We start from the raw sequence: 21,167 nt of genomic DNA, 5'->3' as shown, positions 1-21,167 counted from the left end.
TGGTACTGTAATTCGATTTCTCTTTTCAATGGGCGTATGTAACCCAGTATGGTCTTAAATGCTTCAAGTTCTTACTTCCTGCTTCAGCCTCCTCTCCTGATCAAATGGGAAAATGTTGCAAGTCTAGTCTCTACTAAACAACAAAAACCCAGATTTGAACTAGTCTGCTAATTTTAAATTGTAGCTTGACTAAAGATCAGAATGAAGCTACACCAATCAAGAGAAACATATTAGGCTTGATACAATCATAACCACAATACAGAGCTTCTGATGCATAAATCCTGAACTTTTTGTTGTTGTTGTTGTTTTGACTCACCAGGCTCCTAAGCCTTATGAAAGTGGAGTATTTTCTATCCACATTGCTTCATAACATTAAAGCAAACTCAAGATTGATGAGAGAACTTGTTTGTTCACTTTTGTACAGGAAACCCTCAGCCAAAGTGATGGTATACACCTGTGATACCAAATTTAAGAGGGAGGAGGAGGAATTCAAATTGAGCCTGAGCTGCACAAGTTCAAGGTGAAACCTTGTTTCATAAGTAGCTGTCTCCCACAAGGGTCCTTAGATATTCTACTTACAATAGAACATTATGGATCTAGAGAGATAGCTCAGCAGTTGTTAAAGGTTCGCTCAATGCACACGCCAACACTTGCACACACACACCCCCCCCCACACACACACACAATCTCAGCACTCTGGAGGCAGAGGTGGGTGGATCTCTGCAAAGGCCAGTCTGGTCTAGAGTTGCAGGCTGACCATGGCTACACAGAGACCCATTTTTTTTTTTAACTTACCTTAAGAGGCCACAGCCTTCATGAGCCTCAATTGATCATTACTGTATTTGCAGAGCTTAAAAGATAAGGTGTTTACTAAGCTCAGAAATAATTTAAGTGAGAACCTGACAGTTTTCTTTAGAATGGAAGATTGCTAATGACAAGCAATAGTCAAGACTGCTCAAATCTTTAGGAATTCCTGATATTGCCAGTATGGTTTCTCAGAAAAGCTAAATACTCTAGAAAGTTTGGTTGACAGAAACAATTTTTTTTCAATCAGTATCTTGTTAAAGTTATAGCTATTTAACACGTTTTAATTCATACTTAACCCATATGCCTTGAATTGTTGAGGACAGTAAGAGTTCCTAGTTCAATGTATAGAAAATTCCAAAAATTTCTGTCCAGCAGTACTTCCCAAATGTTAGAGTTAAGTTTTCTTCACAATATAACAGAGAAAGACTGTAATTTTTAAATGGACTTTGTTAAGTAGCAAGTGTTTTGTTTCATATTATGTTCCAAATGATTCCTAGATCAGATTTAGGATTATGAGTTTAGGCAGTCCAATGGATATATTCACAGTGAGAAACTGAGGCCTAACAGCCATGTGAGATGATGCAGTTCCTCTAGCCATTATCAAGCCTTCAAGAAAATGCAGTCCTGGATGATACTGGATGGTAATAAAATTTTAGAACCAACTGGAGAAATCACACATTGCTTGATTGGGAAATTATGGGATCCAACAAATCTGTTGTTTGAAACTGCTAAATTATGATAACTAAGACACACAAAGACTGTTCTTGTGGAATAAGCGAAATACTAATTCAGACCATCTTGTAACACTTGTTAATCCTGTAAGGCAAATTTTTCAAGTGCATACTTCTTTGATTAAAAAAAATTCCTAGACTCACTCAACTACTAAAACCCTCACCACAAAAAGGGGGTTGTGGGAGGAAATAGATGAGAATATACATATTTAAAGTCCATATTAATTAGAACAAAGCCTAAAGTGCTATTTTAAATAATTACATTCAAAATACAGTAATAGACACCTCTGTGGATCTTATTTTTCTCTCACTGAGAGTAAGTAGATATATTGGCCAGTGGTTTTTATTCATCTGACAATGTTGTTCATATTTATAATGCCACTTTTGTGTGTGTTGTTTGGTTTTTCTAATAGTAAAGGAGACTTAGAGCTGATATACTTCTTCTTGTTCATCCATACCCCAGGGTGAACAGGAAGTAGTGAAAGAAAGGCAGGGCCCACAGCAAACTTTCATAATTTTGAACGCAAAGAAGGCCAAGGAAGAGGGAAGAGGAGAAAATACAAGTCCTATAATACATACAATAGGATGGGATGGTATAGGAAAAGGTGAGGTGTGGAGCTGCAGAATTGCCCCATATTCTTTCTGATGCTGTTTCCATAGTTTCCAGGCTGAGGTGCACTCTCAGAAGATGGGACTGGGAAAAGAGGGTTAGGGCCTCAGTCATCCCCACACCCCAGCTGTAGCTGTTGTAGGCTCCTGTTGGTCTGGGGCTTCTGCTGGGTGGAGCTGGTCTGGCTATGTTGCCCGCTGCCCATCTGTTGGCCAATGTTTCTTTATCAAAGTCTGAATTAGCATGCCTTGATTATATCTGGACTATTTTCATGGGTTTTAAATTATGTCTTAAAGAAATATAATAAAACAGTATGGGTCACAGTACACAACGATGACATATAGTTGCAGACTGTAAAACTCAGCACAACACGAGTTTCATGACATTTACAGACAGATCACTACCAGAACATCACATAAGTTTATTTCAGATGTAACAGCAACATTAAATTGACAAGTTTGATTCTTAACTGCACCAAGTAAACGTAGCCACTTAAGTATCTTTAAAGATATTCCCTCCAAAAACTGAGGGAGTTTTTCTTTTCCACCACCACACACCATGCTTCCCAATAGTTCTCTTTTTGGAGGACTTTTATTAATGAGTGACCTGCTTTGGAGATACTTAGGAACTCCTTTCCCCAGATGAAAATTAATCTTGACAAATTATATATTGCATAGATTTCTCTACAGATTCTTCACTTTAGAACCTAAATTCAAATAGCATACAGAATTTTAACCTATTTACCACACAGTAAAAAAACGATCTGTCCTGAAAAATGGATAGTATGTTACCTTCCAGTTAACAGAATTACTGTTTTATCTCAAAGATTATTCTTATCATATATTAAAAACAAAGGAAAAAAAAAAAAAAAAACCAAACCAAGCAAACCAAACCAAAACCACCAACTCCATATGGGGCGTTACTCTAGTATTTCCTGACTCACAGGCATATGGATTAGTCCCAGTTTCTATCTCTTCCCCTTATGTAAGTGGATGGAATTATTTAATGCAACTTTGATATAGGACAGTTGACCCTTTACATACATTTACAATTTAGGTTAAATCACTGACTAGTGTGGAAAAAGAAACTATAATAATAGGGAGCCTACACACTCAATTCAAACGTTATTATTTGTTCCTCCTCTTTAAATAATATGTACTTAATTGCTGTGAGGCAGCTATTCGGTTTTCAATAACCACATTTAGGGATACATTCATAGGACTACTCAAGATAGTCCAAGTGAAATAAATGGTTATAGAAATAGAGGCAGTGTCATCTCAGAAAACTCTTTTATATATCAAAACCTATTTTGCTATCTGGAAGTTTACAAAATGGTTGACTTCTTCAAACTAACTTTACTCTCTATCATTTATGTCCTCTTCTCTTGGCAAGAGCAAGCTGAAGCTTATCCATGAAAGTAAAGGTGCTTAACACTAAACTTTTCTTCTGAGCTTAGATTTAGACTGTCTAGGAAACTGATAACCAAGAAACAAGCATGGTATTTCCACAATTTCACTACCCTAGACATCCATCCATCCATCCATCCATCCATTTATCAACCACACCCCTTGTCTGTATTTTTCTTGGCACTCAAGATTACTGAAGTCCACTTTATGTACTTTCACATTCTCAAAACTTAAGATTTATAAAGTGTGCATAAGCATCTTGTGAGATTTTTTTTTTCATTTAACCTATTTGAAATAAGATTTTCATACCACAATTTTCTTAAGAGGATGTACTAAACTTCCTTTTAAAGTCAGATGAAAGAAAACATACACTCTGCTTTAAAGTCTAATGATGACATTTCGTAAGCCACTGACCACCTAAGAAATGCCATGTATTCTGAGACAAGGCAATGTGAGTAAGTATGAGTATCTCACATGTCTCCACATTACAGTTCTCAGCCCATCAGAGCCACTCCTAATGTGCCTGATAATGATCTGGCCTTAACAAAATCTGTCAACTGGAGGTCACAGTGATATGTGTATAACACTTTATTCTTCTACTGTTCCAAGAATAGAAGGAATTTGCTTAATGATTCCTCTTATTCCAAATCTTTAAAATCAACATTGTAGGCACAGAGTGTAAACAAATCTGAGATGTTCTCCAACAGATAAGCAATAGCAAACAATGTTACTTTCAAAAATACTGTCTAGAAATTCTTTCATATATTATCAAACGCTCAATGGCCACACTTTTAACAATCTGTATTAGTTGATATTAAATACACTTAATGTATTACGAGTCCGTCTAAGCTTATGTAATTTTTTATGTCCAAGAAAAAACACTTGCTTCAGGTTTATTTAGGGGTATTGGCTTATAACTCCATTTATAAGGTTACACTATTGTTGGGCTTACTGAAAAACAAGAGAAGAAAAATCAATTATAACAATCTTCTTTAGGTCAGTTAAAGGCAGTATCTCTGGCTGGGATATTACAGTTCATTTCACCAGCCTGCACTCTACAAGTTAATGCCTCTAGAAACAAGATTAACAGCAGGAAGGAAGGAGGGGGGAAAAAAAACTGCTAACAAGCAACCCACTCATCATCAAAATAGCAGTTTAACTGAAATACTTTGACCAAAGTCTAATACTACCTACACAAACTGCCCCACCAATCAGCAAAAAGAGAGAAAAACTGCTTTAAAAACCCAAATAAGCTTAGTCTTTTCTCACAACAGATAACAACGGTCCAGCTCCTGAGAGTGCTCAAAGGACTACAGGTAGAGTGAAGGCAATGTCAGGGATCAACATCCCACAGATAGTCTTTAAAACTCAAAGGACCACAAATACACTAAGCTTGTCTATGAATTAGAGAACAAGATATTGCTGCTGCTTCTTTTTGTCTGTTAAAATAAACAATATCGTAGACACTGCCCTTCAATGTGAAAGCAGGATGTTTAAAAAAAAAATTGAAATCATCTGACATCCAATTTTGGGGAACATCTTAACTGTGAAACTATACAGATCTATCTTCTCCTTCCTTCAACCCAACCACCTCACAAAAATAAGAGAACTAAAACAATCCAAACATGATCATTTTTAAGAGTCCTTGAAAGTATTAAAAACTTGAAGAGGAAAGAAAGGAGGAATAACAAGGGAGGAAAGCTGAAGAAAAGGGGGAGGGGAACCAATGGGTCTTTCTTTATTTGGCGACAAGCAAGTGCAAGAAAGTTCATTTGTAATTTGTTCAGTTGTCTGTCTTTTGTGTCTCTGCATTCTGACCAGATGGGACTTTGAGGTTTTTCTGAAGCACATGAGCATCTGCAGGCTCTATCCTCTTATAGTAGTTCTTCTTTGTCTCAATAATCTCAAAGCCAAACTTCCTGTAGAAGTCAATCGCTGACTCATTGCTGATCTGGACATGCCTGAGATACAGGGTATATATACAGATATATATAAGACAGTTTCATCAACTTTTAAGCCTTAACCAGATAGCTTCAAATTGGTCAGAGGTAGACTATTACAGACATTTTGTACATTTTTTTTACAATGACCAATATTCAATAAAGATTAGTCAATTCCTATCAGTAAACCTGACAATTTTACACTTTTAACCTAATTCCCCCACTTGCAAGGCAGATGGCCGACATTAGGAAGATCAGTGTTTATTCTTAACAGAGGTTAAACTACCATGAGGCCCAGTCTTCCAGAGGACCAGTGTTTATTACTAGCACTTCCATCAGGTAGCACCTGTAACTTAAGCTCCAGAGATTGCTGATGGCTCTAGCCTCCTTGGGTTCCTGTAAGGGTGCACATGCCCCTCCCCGAAAATATACACACTAAAAACAAAACAATTAACAACGAAATCACACTAGAGTCTCAACTGCCTGAATATGTCTTCTTGAGCTTCTTTCACCACACACCACATAATCTCAAACAATCGTTGTTAGGATTTTTGTCTTAGCTCTTTATGTTTGTCGGCTGGCTGGTTTGTTTTTCGAAACAGGGTCTCTCCCTGGATGCCTTGAACTCCCAGAAATCTACCTGCCTCTGCCTCTTGAGTGTAAATGCTAGAATTAAAGTCATGAGCCATCACATCACGTTGTCTTGGCTCTTTATACTGTGGCCTTCTGAGACTCAAGTATAATCTCCACTAGGTTACTTCTAACTTTGATTACTAAGCTCTATTAAAAATGATGTTGCTGATAACCTTGAATAAAATATATCAACTATTAATAGTATTAATGGTCTCAAAATTCTGAATACTTGGACTGTGATCTTGGTTTGACCCTAGGTTCCTTATATATAATTAAAACCAAGTTATAACAAAATTAGTTTACCTATATCACAATTTTCCACCCACAATTCACCAACCCCAAATTAAAAATAAAGTTATCCTGAAAGGAACACATACACCATTCTTCATCATTCCCTAAACAATACAACATAATAAAAACTTCTGTAGCATTTTCCTTTTTCTAGGCATCCTAAGTAAATTGGATCAGTTTAAAGAAGATGGGAGGTTAGGAATAGGTCATCTGTAAATAGTATGCCCGTTTATATGGATTTATGACATCTTAAATGAATGCACTTTATTGTTTTCTAAAATTTATTTTATGGGTATGGACATTTATGTCTGCAAAAATGCCTGTGTACCACATATGCAGCAGAGGAGGGGGCACGATTTCCTGGAACTAGAGTTACAAATGGTCTTGAGATACTATGTGGGTAGGTACTGGTAATGGAACTGGGGTTCTCTGGAAGAACAGCCAACGAAAGCTCTTATCAGATGAACTCTCTCTAACCTTCCTTTTATAGCTCTATCGTCATCAGGGAACAAGCATACATTCATGGGGTTTTCAATCAAATATACAATGAGTGGGCAGATCTCAAAGTTTCTGATAGGGATTTAGAGGGATAATCCATCAGACACTTAGATGAACAGTAGGTACTTACAGATAGATGTTGTCAAAAGTGCCATCTTTCTCACAGATGTTTAGGACATGATTTAGCATTTTAGTTCCTATTAATAAGACAATCAATCAATCAATCAACTTTACAAATCTACCTTGAAATTTGACATCTACTTGCCATATTTACTAAATCCTGACAAAGAATTAGAAGACAACTAAACATTCATTATTTCACCAAATTTTGGTCTCACTGTGTAAGTTACATGTTTAAAACCACTAGAAGAGGACCTTTTTATTACAAACAATTCCACACTGATAAACAAGATGTGAACAAATTTATGGGGCTTCCAAATGAGTACTAAGCAATATTTTTTGTTTAATTTTTCACAATTCAGTAGCCTCTTCCCAGTTTTGTTTCTTTGATTGCTTGTTTTTGAGACTGGGTTTCTCTGTTTAGCTCTGGTTGGGCCTACCTCTGCCTCCCGAGTGCTGGGATTAAAGGTATGCTCTACCAACTCCTGGCTTCCCGGTTTTCTTAAAGCAACAGAACAAAAGACCACATAATCTTACCTATTCCTAGTCTTCGGTAAGGTGCAAGGCATCCTAGTGTCATGATGTAAAGTCTCTTTTGATTCTGTGAATGGTCCACTCTGCAGCATACTGCACCTACAGCTATATCATTGAAATATGCTGCCACAGAAAATACCAAGATGTTAATTTCAACATTACATCAGCTCTTTTTAAAAACAAATTAAAGTTGTTATAGGCATCAAATTTTAACCACTGATACTCAGAGTATCAATGCCCTTAAGACACCATCTGAGGAAGGTTAAGCTTTCTCTGCAATAATTAAATTAGTAATAAACACACAGGCTCACAGTAAATAACAGAAAACATTTAGAAGCCAGGGAGTTGGCTCAGTAGATAAAGGTGCTTGCCACCAAGCCTGGAAACCTTAGTTGAACTGTGGAACTTACAATGGTGGAAGGCTAGAACCTACCCCCTTAAGTTGTTCTCTTATGTCATATGTGGTCACTGTAGTGTGTTGTGCTGAGACACACACACACATTCACATATACACTTTTATTTAAAGGACATTTAGTATTTGCTTTTAAAAGTCAAATATTCACTATCGATCTTTCTCAAAAATCTGTAAAATTCCAACTTCCTTTGATTATAAATTAAGGAGCTGTATTAGTTGCTCTAATATTAACAAATATAGTTTAAGAATACACATTTTAAAAAGGAGAAAAAAACATACCAAGTTTTGCTAGCTCGCCAACTTCTAGCACATCCTTGTAGAATTTATCATTGTAGCTGACTGGAAAGATGACCTGGTTCAATCTCTTCAACTGTTTAATATTGTGTGGTGTCACATCCCCCAGCTCGATCCGGCTACTGGAACAAACCAAAATGTACTCAATAAAAGATAATTAACTTCATTTGTTAAGATAACTACCACTTAAAAGCAAATCTTGCCAAATGTTCAATCAAAATTCTACTTACAGCTTTTATACAACTGTGCACATTTAGGTACAAATAAAGTACACACTAACCAAGAAGGCCAGAATATCATCCTTTAATAAATGCTAAATTGTTCTTATAGCTAATCATTTAAAAATGCAGATACAGCTATTATTGATCAAATTGAATGACAATACGTAATATTAACAAAGGGATAGCAAATGGTATATACGTTGCAAATGAGAATGTAAATCAGTATACTATTTCTTGAGGACAATCCAGCACTAACTATTGGGAAAACAGCCCATCTCCTATGCCTATGAAAGTAGAAAATCAGTCAATTATGAAAAATAATTTGCACTTATTTGTTGAGAACAGTGATCCAATAACAAGATCACAGTTATAGAAGTGATATTAAGAATTCATATTCTAGGACACCTCACTGTTTCAGCCTAAGAATTTCAGAAAACAGTAGTATCTGGGAACTCTGAAAAGTATCAGTTTGAAAACTACCTGTGAATAATATAACAGTAGAAACCATATGTGATCAAAGCAAATCATTCTGATGGTATAGCGGATTAAAAGAGAGCTAAAGATTAACCAGTAATGAAACTGTTTTGCTTTGAAAAGTGGTCCATAACATCAATTTTTAATAGCTTAAGTAAGTTTTACTACATACTAAAAACAAACCTGTTAAGGCAAATCCTGCTGAAAATCCACACAACAGTAATTCCTAATACTAGCAGCACTATCAGTAGACATTTGAAGACATCTTTTCTTGTGCTGGAGATCAAGTTCAGGGCCTCCCGCACCCTAGGAGCTACAACCACAGCCTAGTTTGCTTTCTTTTTCTGTTTAAGACTAGCTATGAGTATTTGCCTGTATGAGCGTATGTGTATTTCTGCCTTGTGCCCATGGAGTTGTCAAATCACTGGAACTGCCATGTGGGTACTGGGAACCAAGAGGTATCCTTAACAGCTATCTCTTCAGGCACTTGCCTTCTTAGAAATTGTTCACAGTGGATGGTAAAAACAACAAAAAGTACTAAGACAAAATAAAAATTAAGAAAACCAAGACGTCAGAAAAAGAAATGTAGTTCCTACTTGGTGGCAGTTGGGAGACCACAGAACATTATAATAAACAGCAGTAAAATGCAATGTGTGCATGTATGGATGTATCATATTTGGAATGTGAAAACTGTTAAAGGAAAAATCTAAGCAAGAAATAATGAGCATAAAGCATTTACTGATAATGGGGCTGGTTAAATAAAACACTTGATCTGTATTAGTAAAAATATGGTGTCACGGATAATTTTATGAAGAAAAGAATGGAAACCCCAACTTTATGTGCAGTAATCCATTCTCAATAAATATAGACAAAAATACTGAAAGGATTAGTTTTTAATGTATAATAAAAGTTATAGACAAGATTAATTTCAAAAAGGTTGAACAAAAATACTACAGGACCAAGGAAAAAACATTAATAAAATTGATATAATCAGACCTGAGTAAATACAATGCATTACCTCATCTTACATTATAATCCTTTAAGGTATTTTACTCTGTAATGTCAAATTTGGGTAATATTGCTCACTAATGTAAAGAAATTTAATGTTCTACTTAAGCCACCTGGAACCAGAACACAAAATATAGAATAAAGTATTCTGCTTTCAGTCATTTGTGAGAGTTGTGAAAAGCTTAGATTTATTTAGCCATTTTGTTTCATTTTTTATTATGTCAGTTGTATTTACTGCATATTCTTCGTATATTTTTTAAAAATCTGAGTATGTGGATCTACTGAGCAGGCACATCGGAACTCTCTTTGTAAACTAGGCTGGCCTCCATCTCACAGAGATCCACCTGCCTCTGCCTCCAAGTGCTGGGATTAAAAGTGCGCCACCACTGCCTGGCTAACCTAATGTTTTGGGGAATAAAATTTTGACAAATATATTTAGCCACATAACCACCATTATACAAAATGAGGTATAACTCTTTGTAGTTCAACTCTCCCATCCCCAGGCAAACAACAATCTCTTCCTGTTTAGTTTTCAATGCCATGTAAGTTGAATCACAAAGCACAAAGCACTTGTTTCATTTTTCTTTCTCCTCGGCAGGTTATCATTCATTATGTAACCTTGGCTTTCTTGGAACTCTCTATATTGCCATAGCTGGCCCTTAACTCAGAGATCAATCTGCCTCCATCTCCAGTGCAAGGGCTAATTGTTTTGCTTTTCATTCATCCAAAATCCTTTGCGACTTACCATGCTGTTTTATCAGTACATAGTTCATCTCAACCTTGCTTAGTACTGAGTAACAGTACCTCATAGAAGTACCATGGGTTCGTTTTCCTGCTTGGGCTGTTGAAGTACCAGAGGTTGAAGCCTGAATGCAAGCACAGAACTATATTTCTGGGTCTATCTCTTGAAAAGCTTTTGGATTGTTTACTGTGTCTTGAAGATTTTGAAAAAAGTAGCTATAAACACTTGGTACATGCTTTTGTGGCCATATATGCTTTTAATTTCTTTTAATACCTGGGAATGAGGATGAATTTTAAGAAAAGTTGTCAGAATTCCAGTTGTTCTGTATTCTCACCAACATTTGGCACTTTAAAAACTTAGGTTGTTCTAAGTATGCTATTTATGTGTAGTGATACCTTATTATGATGAAAAGATGGTGATGATCCATCTCATTTCTTCCTCTATGTAACCTTAAGGTATAATTTATGTATCACAAAATTCACCTTGTAAAAATAAAGCATTTGAGCTAGAGAGTTTAGAATACTTGTTGCTCTTGTACAAGAGCTGGGGTTTGATTCCTAGAACCCAAATGGTGGCTCACAACCAACCCTAACTCCAGTTCCAGAGAATCATATGCCCTCTTCTGATCTCCACAGGTACCAGGCACATATGTCATACACAGACTAATGCAAGCAAAACATACATGAAACATAAAAAAATTTAATGATAAAAAGTATAGAATTCAATGTTGTTTTTGGCTTTGTGCAAAGATATACAACTACCACATTAATTCACCTTTGGACTAGTCAATCCCATCACAACCAAAGACATTTATACAATCTTATTTCCTATTCCCCAATGAATCTACTTTCTCTTTCTGTAGGTATTTGCCTTTTCTGAACAAAAGACCAGGAGTTCAAGGGCTTACAGCAAAAGTAATGTGTTCATTTATAGGTCAGGAGGGTAGAAATCAGAGAATACTTTCAACAGGCTCACAACCTCTTGGCTCTAGGAAAGAGTCCTTACCTATTTTAGCTTGTGACAGCACGAGGCATTTCTTGGCTTTGGACAATCTAACTTTATAATCTTTCCCCCTTCACAGGTCTACATCTGTCCTCTCAGATGTACACTAGTCACATGACTTAGGATCAACTCTAATCCAAATGACCTCTTAATTTCATCATCTCCCAAACTCCTATTTCTAAATAAGGCTACATGCTAAAATTCTATGTAGGCATGAATATTTGGTAGGTACTATTTAAATTACTATACCTACCAAAACCTTGATTTTAAGTTCAATGAGAAGCATTTTTGGACATTTGAACCTAAGACATATAACTGTGTTACTTTTAAACCATAAAATTTGAAGTCACTGTTAAATTGATAATATAACATTAATGCTAGGTTGTTTCCCAAGGTGGCTATACCATTTATATTCCCACCAATAATGTATTAAGGGGGTCTTTGGTTTTCTATACCCTTGATAACAATTTGTATTGATTTAGGATTGATCTGCACTGTTTTTACTGCTTGAAACACCAACTAAAAGGGAGCAATACTTGAGATCAGGTATGCCTTGTTCTCAGCGACTCCATATTGTGTGAAACAATGGTTTTTCAGGCTATGTCTTGCCTCCAGGAGTTCCATTTTGAGAGAAAAGGATGACTATAGCCCTCAGGGAAACCCAGAAACTACACTACCTTTAAGGCACTACTTACTCAACACAAACTAGAAGTAGAAAGGGAGTCTCCCTATAAATTTATTGGGGGTATATAGAGATTGTAGAGGAATACAAATGTATTAACTAAGGATAATTAAGCACACCAGAGAAAGGGGTATAATTTCCTCCCCTCATCCCCATCAAGTGATGGATACTGAACAGCCAAGGTTCGAGTGTGTGTGTGGGGGGAGGGGATCAGAAGGCAGGGACTCCAGATTGTCCCTGAAGCTTTGGCTTGGTTTGGTCTCCCTGCCTACTCAATCACTTTCTTGTTTACCTTTTCACATTTCCTGTGTCAAGACTCTGTTCCACCTTCCATCTTGAAGCTGAACTTGCAAACTGGACCCCAGCAGCAAGTTCCTGGTTTGGTTTGCTATTATCAATACAGATGCTTAGCTCACTTTTGAAACCTGAACTTTGCTGTAGCCTCTCTAACTTGTGCTCATTATGCAAACCACATATATACATATAGATATATAGGCATATTTGCTATAGGCTATGTAATAAGTAAACACCGACAATTTAGTTGAGAATTAAAGAACTTACATTGGTCAGGCACGGTAGCACACACCTTTAATCCCAGCACGTGGGAGGCAGAGGCAGGGGGATCTCTGTGAGGTCCAGGCCAGCCTGGTTTATATAGCAATTCCAAGTCAGCCACAGGACTATACCGTGTTTTTTGACCGTGTCAAAAAACAAACAGACCAACAAACCTCTTGCATTCACTTTAGTCAGACTACTTGGCAAACTGCTGCCAATGAAATCATTGAACCTTGTGAACTTAATGTTCTTCAATGAATTCTGGCATTGTGGAAAGACAGAAATGTGTTCATGTATTTATGTACTATAGCACTTTCATAACAAAAACCTTCAAATCTTAACTTTTCAACCTCCAACTCTATCAAGTCCTCCAATTGTTAAGCCTGCTTTTGGTGTATATCTGTACAACAAATATTACATGCATGTATACCTGGTATAGATATTTGTGATACAAATTAAATCTAAGATGCTTCCACTGAGCCTTCATCCTCAAAAATTTAAAACAAATTTACTGGCAATATTCTGAAAGACCACAAGATGGAGATAAGACTCCACAAAAAAATGACACCCCCCACCCCAAGGTCTGACTTAGTTAAACAGCAAGAATAAAATGCAGAGAAAGTCCATATACCTACCTGTTTATTCGCTCAATGGCCACAGCATATCTTGGCACACAATCTTAGCGAGCCAGTCATTTTTGTTCAGTATTTCACGTTGAAGGCGCCTTAGAATCCACTGGCCATCCTACTTCCCTTCACAGAGGTAAAAACCAAAGCTCCATAGAGAATGTGCTCATGGTAAACAGCTATAAAGCAAGCCAGAATCGGGAATCTCTAGGAATTGTCATTATAGTAAGATCAGTCCTATCATATTCCCTCGAAGGAATCTTTATTCCTCAAGGTTAAAGAGAAGGATGTGATATGCTGTGGTCCATTCACATCAAACTCAAAACATAGTTAACAGAGGCCAAAGTATGACTAAGATCAGTAAAAAAAATTTCAAGACATTAGTTGTTTTTTTCTCTTGACTAGCAGGAATCTTAATCTAAACTCTGTCCTTCAGTAAATGGCACAAAAGGTCAAAAGCACAGCTTAAATATTGTGGTGGTTTGAAAATAGGCATGGCCCCGAGACTAGTGTGTGAATGCTTTGCCCATAGGGAAAGGCACTATTAGGAGAGGTGTGGCCTTGTGGAGTAAGTAGTAGGGGCCGTGGAGGAAGTATGCCATTGTGGAAGCTGGCTTTGAGCTCAAGTCTGGCTAGTGGAACACAAGACTCCTTAGGCTGCCTGCAGATTAAGATGTAGAGCTCTCAGCTCCTTCAGCACCATGTCTGCACACTGCCATGTCCCACCATCATGATAATGGACTAAACTTCTGAACTGTATGTAAGCCACCCCCAATTAAATGTTTTCCTTTATTAGAGTTGCCATGGATATGGTGTCTCTTCACAGCAATAGAAACCGTAACTAAGACAAATACTAACTGCTCAAAAGGCTTTTCTTTACTGAAATTTCTACCTCACATGCTACTATGTTTGTCCTCCCCATTCCCAACCCCCTTAAAGACAGGGTTTCATGGAGCCTAAGCTGAACCAGAACTTGTTTTTTGTAGCTGAGCATGACCCTGAACTCCCAATCCTCTTCCCAAGTGCACCAAAACAAGCCCCGGAGGGGCATTTACTTTTATACTTAATCTTTCTACCAAACTCCAAAACGGTAGGATAGTACCTGCAGTAAATTCATGAATTGGTTGGTTGCTGGGTTTGGGCTTCTCATCTGGATTTTAAAGTAAAGTTTCTCAATCTTGTAACTACTGACATTTCTGATTGGATACTCCTTGAGGATTAGGGCTGAACATCTTAGAATATTTAACTGGATCAAGCCCTAGCTTCTTCTCACTAGGTGTTACTTCTTCTCTATCTTCATCAATACAGAAATGTAGTTGAAGTATCCCTTTAAATAATGTTTTAACATGTTCAAGACTTGGTCCTCAAGTTTAAGGTTACTAAAAGGTAACTGGCCCACAAGGATTTCAACTTCATCAACGGATTCACACCAAATGGGTGATTAGAAAGCAGGTCTACCTGGAGGAAATGGTGCCTGAAGTCACACCTCTGTAGGGTTTATCTCCTTGCTGACTCTGTCTGCTTCCCAGTGATATGACCAGGAGAGCGGTAAAACTAAAGTGAATATGTACTCAAAATCAACTTAATAAAACTGGTTATTTCTTTTTTTTTTTTTTTTTGAGACAGGGATTCTCTATGTTGTAGTCTTGACTGTCCTAGAACTCATTCTGTGGACCAGGCAGGCCTTGAACTCAAGATCCGCCTGCCTCTGCCTCCCGAGTGCTGGGATTAAAGGCATGAACAACTACAGCCCAGCTATAACTGGGTCTCATGTAGTCCAGGCTAACCTTGAATTTTCAATCCTCCTGCCTCTATCTCCCTGATGATGGGGTTACAGGGGTGTACCAACATGCCATGCTCATACTAAGTCTTTGAAACTCACCTTATTTTACAGCATACTTCACTTCAGATGCTAATATTTCCAGGAAACATTTTATGTATATAGTATTTAATAAAATTTATAAATCTATATATCCAGTTTGTGTCAAATATGATTTAAAATGTCCAAAAACTAACATGGCTCAGCAGTTAAGAGCACTGGCTATTCTTCCAGAGGACCTGGGTTCAACTCCTGGCACCCACATGGCAGCTCACAACAGTTTCTAACTCCAGTCTTAGAGGATCAATATCCTCTTCTAGCCTCTATAAACCAGGCACACACATGGAGCACAGACATAAATGCAGGCAAAACACCCCCACACACACACACAAAATGGAAGTAAAATCTTTCAAAGAAATTAATTTAAACTAAACTTAAAAAATTAGCCGTACAAAAATATTTCAACTGCTCAATGACCAACTGTGGCTATCCACTACTGCATCAGACAAGACTAATACTTTACTATTAAGTTAGACACTGTTTAACCAGCTGAAAGAAAATCTAAAGAAAGGTGGAGTAACAGCACTGCTGTGTTACAATTCTATAGCTTAAACTACGATTTTAGAATGAAAAGTGTTCTACAGGTTATTATTAGTATTCTATTGTTTACTGAAGACTAGGTTTAAAACAAAGATGACGGAAAATAATTTGAATAACTGAAACATGGCTCTTCAAATGCCACAAAATTGAAAGCTATAGTTAACTCCTAGAGGACCAACATCAAGATTTCTACAGGATAAAACAGCAAGGTAAAATTTAAAATAAGTATTAATTAGCTTCATCTGGCAAGTGCACTGAATTTGGAAAACAACACTTCATAAAATAAATTTTAATTGACAATAGTTAGGATGTAATAATTTAAAGTTTGGTTACAAATTGTGGTAAAAGAACACATAATTTATTCAAATTATGATAAACCAGTAAAAACATGTAAGCACTTAGCCTCCTGGATGACCCTTAAAAATTCTTTCAAGATAGTGCCTCATGCATCCCAAGCTGGCACTGAACTTACTATGTAACCTTGCAATTCTGATACTTTGGTCTCTGCCTCCCAGTGCTGGGGTTTCATGCTCACTAGGCAAGTACTCTACCAACTGAACTGAATACCCAAACTCACAGCAACCTTTAATCTTTGGTAACAGCTTTAGTAAAAGTTGTCCACAGCTTTGGGAAAAAAGAGATCACTAAAGCAATACCACACCACTCAAATGCATATACCTCTATACATAGAAAATATGCTTAAAAAAGTCACAATTGGCCAGGCAGTGGTAGCATACGCCTTTATTCCCAGCACTAGGGAGGCAGAGGCAGGTGGATCTCTGTGAGTTCGAGGCCAGCCTGGTCTACAGAGTGAGTTCCAAGAAAGGCACAAAGCTACATAGAGAAACCCTGTCTCGAAAAACCAAACAAAAAACAAAACAAACAAAAAAGTCACAATTGTACTTCAGACAATATTTCAAAACTCAACATAGCAAAGGAGACATTGCAGCACAGTATTTGTTAAAATTCAGCATCTCAAATCAGTAAGCCACAAATTACTGGTTTTACACAAAAAGCAAAAAATGAACTGCATGTTTCTAGTCAGGTTCTACAACCCATTCTATTGGTATACAAGACACATTTTGTAACCAGGCCCAGTAGCAAACAGCTATACCAGAGGAGGCAGATGGAGCCAACCAACCTGAGTCCATAGTGAGGAGAGGGACACAGGCACAAAAATGTCACAAATCTTGTTTACAGTTCAGTTCTTTTTAAAACATATCTATTTCCTATGTAATGAACACCTAGATAAAGCTACAGAAGACTTCCGGGGCCTGTTCCCAGTCCATATACTATTGGAGATAACCATTATTCTTCTGTATTTGTCAACATAGTTTCATTTCTCACTGCAGACTCTTCTCTCCCACTCTGTAACTGACATTTGGCCAAGTTTCAATGAATAACCACACTGCTCTGTACCTAGTATTATTCCTGCCTACCTTTTCCCCTTTACTTTGGTCACTTAGTATGCACATTCTGTTCAAAGGCATTTTTATTAGAACTAATTTCATCTTTTTATTATAATTAAGGACAAACGAATTTAATTTTCGATTACACTGATAACTAATTGCACTGCAACTCCAGTCATTGCTGTCTATGGCATACTTCTGGCCTGAACATCAATTTCCTAGAGAGGAATAACAGATAAAAGTAATCAGCTTACTGAGCACAAATTCAAGCCATAATGCCCTTGGTTCATAAAAACAAGAAGCCTCAGTTGAAATAGCTAATAGCCTAATAGTATATACTTCTCAAACTTCTAGATATGCATATAAAAACATATAGTAGTTATTAATTGCAAATTTATCTACTATGGAGACAAGGAAAAATCATGATTTATAATAGGATGCCCTACTGCTGTTACTAATAGAAATATAGTAAAAAAAAATCAAATATTTAAAATAGCAAGCTTAAAAAGTTTTGACACCCAAGATTTAAATCAGATTAAGTCAGAGTAGGGGGTTTTCGGTTTCCAACTTCAGAGTCATCTATTTAACTGAGTTTGGTAAGCTCAATAAAAAAGAAAAAAATTAGCAAATAAAGGGTCAACCAAAAACTATGAAATTGGACCCCTGTTTTCACATGTCTTTCCAATGATGAATCAGGATACTGAACACATAGTGCATAGTTGTAAAAGTTTTGGATCTCAAGGACATTAACATCTTAAAACAAACAACCAAAACTATACTATACCCTAATTTCATTTCTTTAGTGTATATATATATTTTTTGAGCTGAGAATCGAACCCAGGGCTTTGTGCTTGCTAGGCAAGCACTCTACCACTGAGCTAAATCCCCAACCCCTTCTTTAGTATCTTAAAAGGAAGAAAGAGGAAAAAGACCCATGTTTATTGGGAGTCAGTTATGGAAAATTAAAAACTACACCTGTGAAATCATCTTGAAAATGTTTAGCCCACAATTCTAAGAAATAAAAACCTTAAGGAGTCTTAATTTTGAGCATGCTTACTGGCCTAAATTATGTATTCAACTCTAAGTTTTCTCTAAATTTGCCCAGTTCTTCATTTCTAGCATCTGCCTCCATCAAGTTACATGTAGTATCTGTTTAAATAAAGAGAACCAGCTGGTGCTGGGTGGCTCAAGTATGCAATACCAGCTACTCAAAAGGCTGCGTGAGGCCAAGAGGATTGTTGCCAAGTTCAAGGCCAGCCTGAGCAACTTAGTGAGACCCTGTCTCAAAATTTAAAGTGCTGGGGTTATTGCTCAGTGGCAACTCCAGTGGCAGAGTGCTTTCCTTCAGTTCCTTGAACTTCAGTAAGTTAATAAGATAGCGCTGCTTCAATTAGTATACTAAATACCAGTTCGAGTAGACAGCCAATAACCCCTGTGTGGCTCCATTTCAAATGTCGTCAAATTAAGTATAAGAAAGATTACACCTAGAAAAACTGAACTAGAGCTGAGATTTTTTTAGTTTAAACATCCAGAATATTTCTTAGACTCATTATCCTCACTGCTATTACTATAACAAAACATGACAAATATGTAGGGTATCAATGAGTAAGAAAAACAAAAGAGAGACAGTATCAAAGTCATACTCTACTAGAAAAATAAAACTTCCTAAAGATAACTGAATCACATTTTTAAAAATTAGCCAAACGTCGTGGATCGATACTCAAGTGAAGCAAACATTCCAAAACATGCCAAAAAGTTCAACACACAATAACCAATATCTAAAGCAAAACCAGAGTAAAAAAGCATTTTGTATGTAGACTTAAAATCAAGTTAAACTTTCTCAGAATATTTTGAGTTTTAAGACACGAAAAGATATATGACCTTTATTTTACACAGAACGAGTTTGGAGAAATGCTATATTTCATTCTCCAAAAGGAATGCGAATACACAGTTCAACTAACTGAAACAATAGTTCTAAATTTCAGCGACTCAGAAAGAAAAATCCTTACAGTATTTCAAAAGTTTAACATGTTTAAGCTTCCATTTCTTTTTCTAAGGAGTGTGTAAAGGCAATCTCCAGAATGGCTTACTTAAGCAATGGTTTGCGCGGCGTTACTACTGTAACAGTATATAAATCAATGGAAAGGAAATACTTTTTCCCAAATGGGAACAGTTAAACCAAAATAACTTCTAATGTTACCCAAGATTTGAAAGCTCAAGCCTCAACTTTGCTAACCAGCAGCAAAAGGCATATAGTAAGCCAGAAGCTCCTCCTTGCACTGGGGGGGCAACACGCTCCTGAAGCAATAGCTCCACCTACTGATCCATGATACTTCCTTAAACATTTTGGCACCCCAAAGTCTACGCGGCTCGAGTTCGTTCCCCCTCCCTCCTCCACTCGCTCTGACCCAACCCAAATCTCGTTGAGTCACTAGCTCCTAACACTCATCCCCATGCTCTTTATTCCAATTCCTTTTCCCTCCAGGAGGCTCTGCACAGCCCACAAGTCTGGAGAAAACCGAAACGTGTCAAAGCCCGCAGCCACAGCGTGGATCCCGGATATGGATAAGCCACCCGGAGTGGCTCGGGCGTGCGCTCCCGGGAAGAGGCCCCGGGCGCCTACAATACCTCCTTCCCCGTTGTCCCCCCACTCGGTGCACACTCGTCCTCCGGGTGGAAACCGCGGACTCGCGCCCTGGCCTCCGCTGGCCCTCCAGCCCGCCAACAGCCGGCCCAAGCCTCCGCCCCTTCCCCGGCGCGGAGTGACCGAGGAGCCCGGCAATGCCCCTCCGGAGGCCCGGGCTTCGCGCGAGTCTCCTCTCCTCGCAGCGCTCTCCCGCTCCACCGGCCCACGCCCCTCTCCCCTGCCCGCCGGGGGCCCCCGCCGGGCTGCCCTTCCTCACCCTTTCATCTTCCCCGCCTGCTGAGGCCGTCGTTACAGCCGCGACCAACGCCGTCGTCCTCGCCGCCTGGAGCTCTCCGCGCCCTGAGCTCAGGCCACTCGACCCCACACGCCGGCCTCTTGGCCGAGGGAAGGGCGCTGAGGAGCCGGGGAGGCCACGAAAGCCGAGCCGGGCCCTGGAGCTCCGGGGAGAGGCGGGAAGACCTGCCGCCGCCGCGCTGCTGCCGCCGCTCCGCCACACGTGCACACGGGACACTCCGCTCCCGCCCGCAGCTGCCGCCAGCCAGACCCGCCGCCGCGCTCTGACCTTTCACCCCCGCCCCCTCAGTGCGCCGGCGCGGGCCGCCGCGTCGCGCGCAGCCGCAGTGCTCCGGGCCGCGCGCCCTTTCCCCGCCCCGCCCCTCCAGGACTTCCCCCTTCCCCCAGGGCCGGGTCTACGGTGAGCTGGCTCCTCCCACCCTTTGCGACACTCCCGCGGAGCTTGCTTGGTAGGCTCCGGCGGTAAAATCCGGATCTTTCCAGCCTCCCTGCACGTCTCAAACCTGCAAGATCAGTCTTTCCCGCCCCTCCACCCCCCCACCCCACTGTCTTTCTTCCTAGGTCTCCAGTGACCTTCAAACGCTCTTGTCGCCTAATAGGGTTTTATAAAGCGGATTCTTCTCGATCTCAGCAAGTCTGTGCAGACATGCAGTAAATGTGTTTTAAAATCACAAGGTAACGATGGGCCCCGATAACTTGGCTATCCTCCAGCCGTCAAAACACGTCTTTTTTTTTTTAAATCACGTGATAGGCTTAAGGATTTTTTTTCTTTTTTTTAAAACTCGGGACATAAAGAGGCGGGACTCCAT

The 21,167-nt window shown here is 38.7% G+C and overlaps 1 protein-coding gene across 2 annotated transcripts; it reads right to left on the bottom strand.

Annotated features, from left to right (window-relative positions):
- Positions 1 to 4,124: 4,124 nt before the first annotated feature.
- Positions 4,125 to 20,642, bottom strand: Naa50 (N-alpha-acetyltransferase 50, NatE catalytic subunit). 2 transcript variants are annotated; one of them, XM_036203876.1, is made up of 5 exons: positions 20,321 to 20,642; positions 8,265 to 8,401; positions 7,574 to 7,693; positions 7,047 to 7,113; positions 4,125 to 5,515 (listed from the first exon to the last, which is right to left on the bottom strand). In XM_036203876.1, exons 1-5 carry the CDS (start codon positions 20,326 to 20,328, stop codon positions 5,338 to 5,340), a joined length of 510 nt encoding a protein of 169 aa, XP_036059769.1. In that variant the 5' UTR covers positions 20,329 to 20,642; the 3' UTR covers positions 4,125 to 5,337. The 2 variants fall into 2 exon arrangements, with proteins under 2 accessions (XP_036059769.1, XP_036059770.1); XM_036203877.1 differs by having other exon boundaries at positions 8,265 to 8,398.
- Positions 20,643 to 21,167: the final 525 nt, after the last annotated feature.

This window comes from Onychomys torridus, chromosome 12 (assembly GCF_903995425.1).
Source record: "Onychomys torridus chromosome 12, mOncTor1.1, whole genome shotgun sequence".
Taxonomy (NCBI): domain Eukaryota; kingdom Metazoa; phylum Chordata; class Mammalia; order Rodentia; family Cricetidae; genus Onychomys; species Onychomys torridus.
The sequence above is the reverse complement of the archived record's forward strand: the minus strand, read 5'-3'. Positions and strand labels throughout refer to the sequence as shown.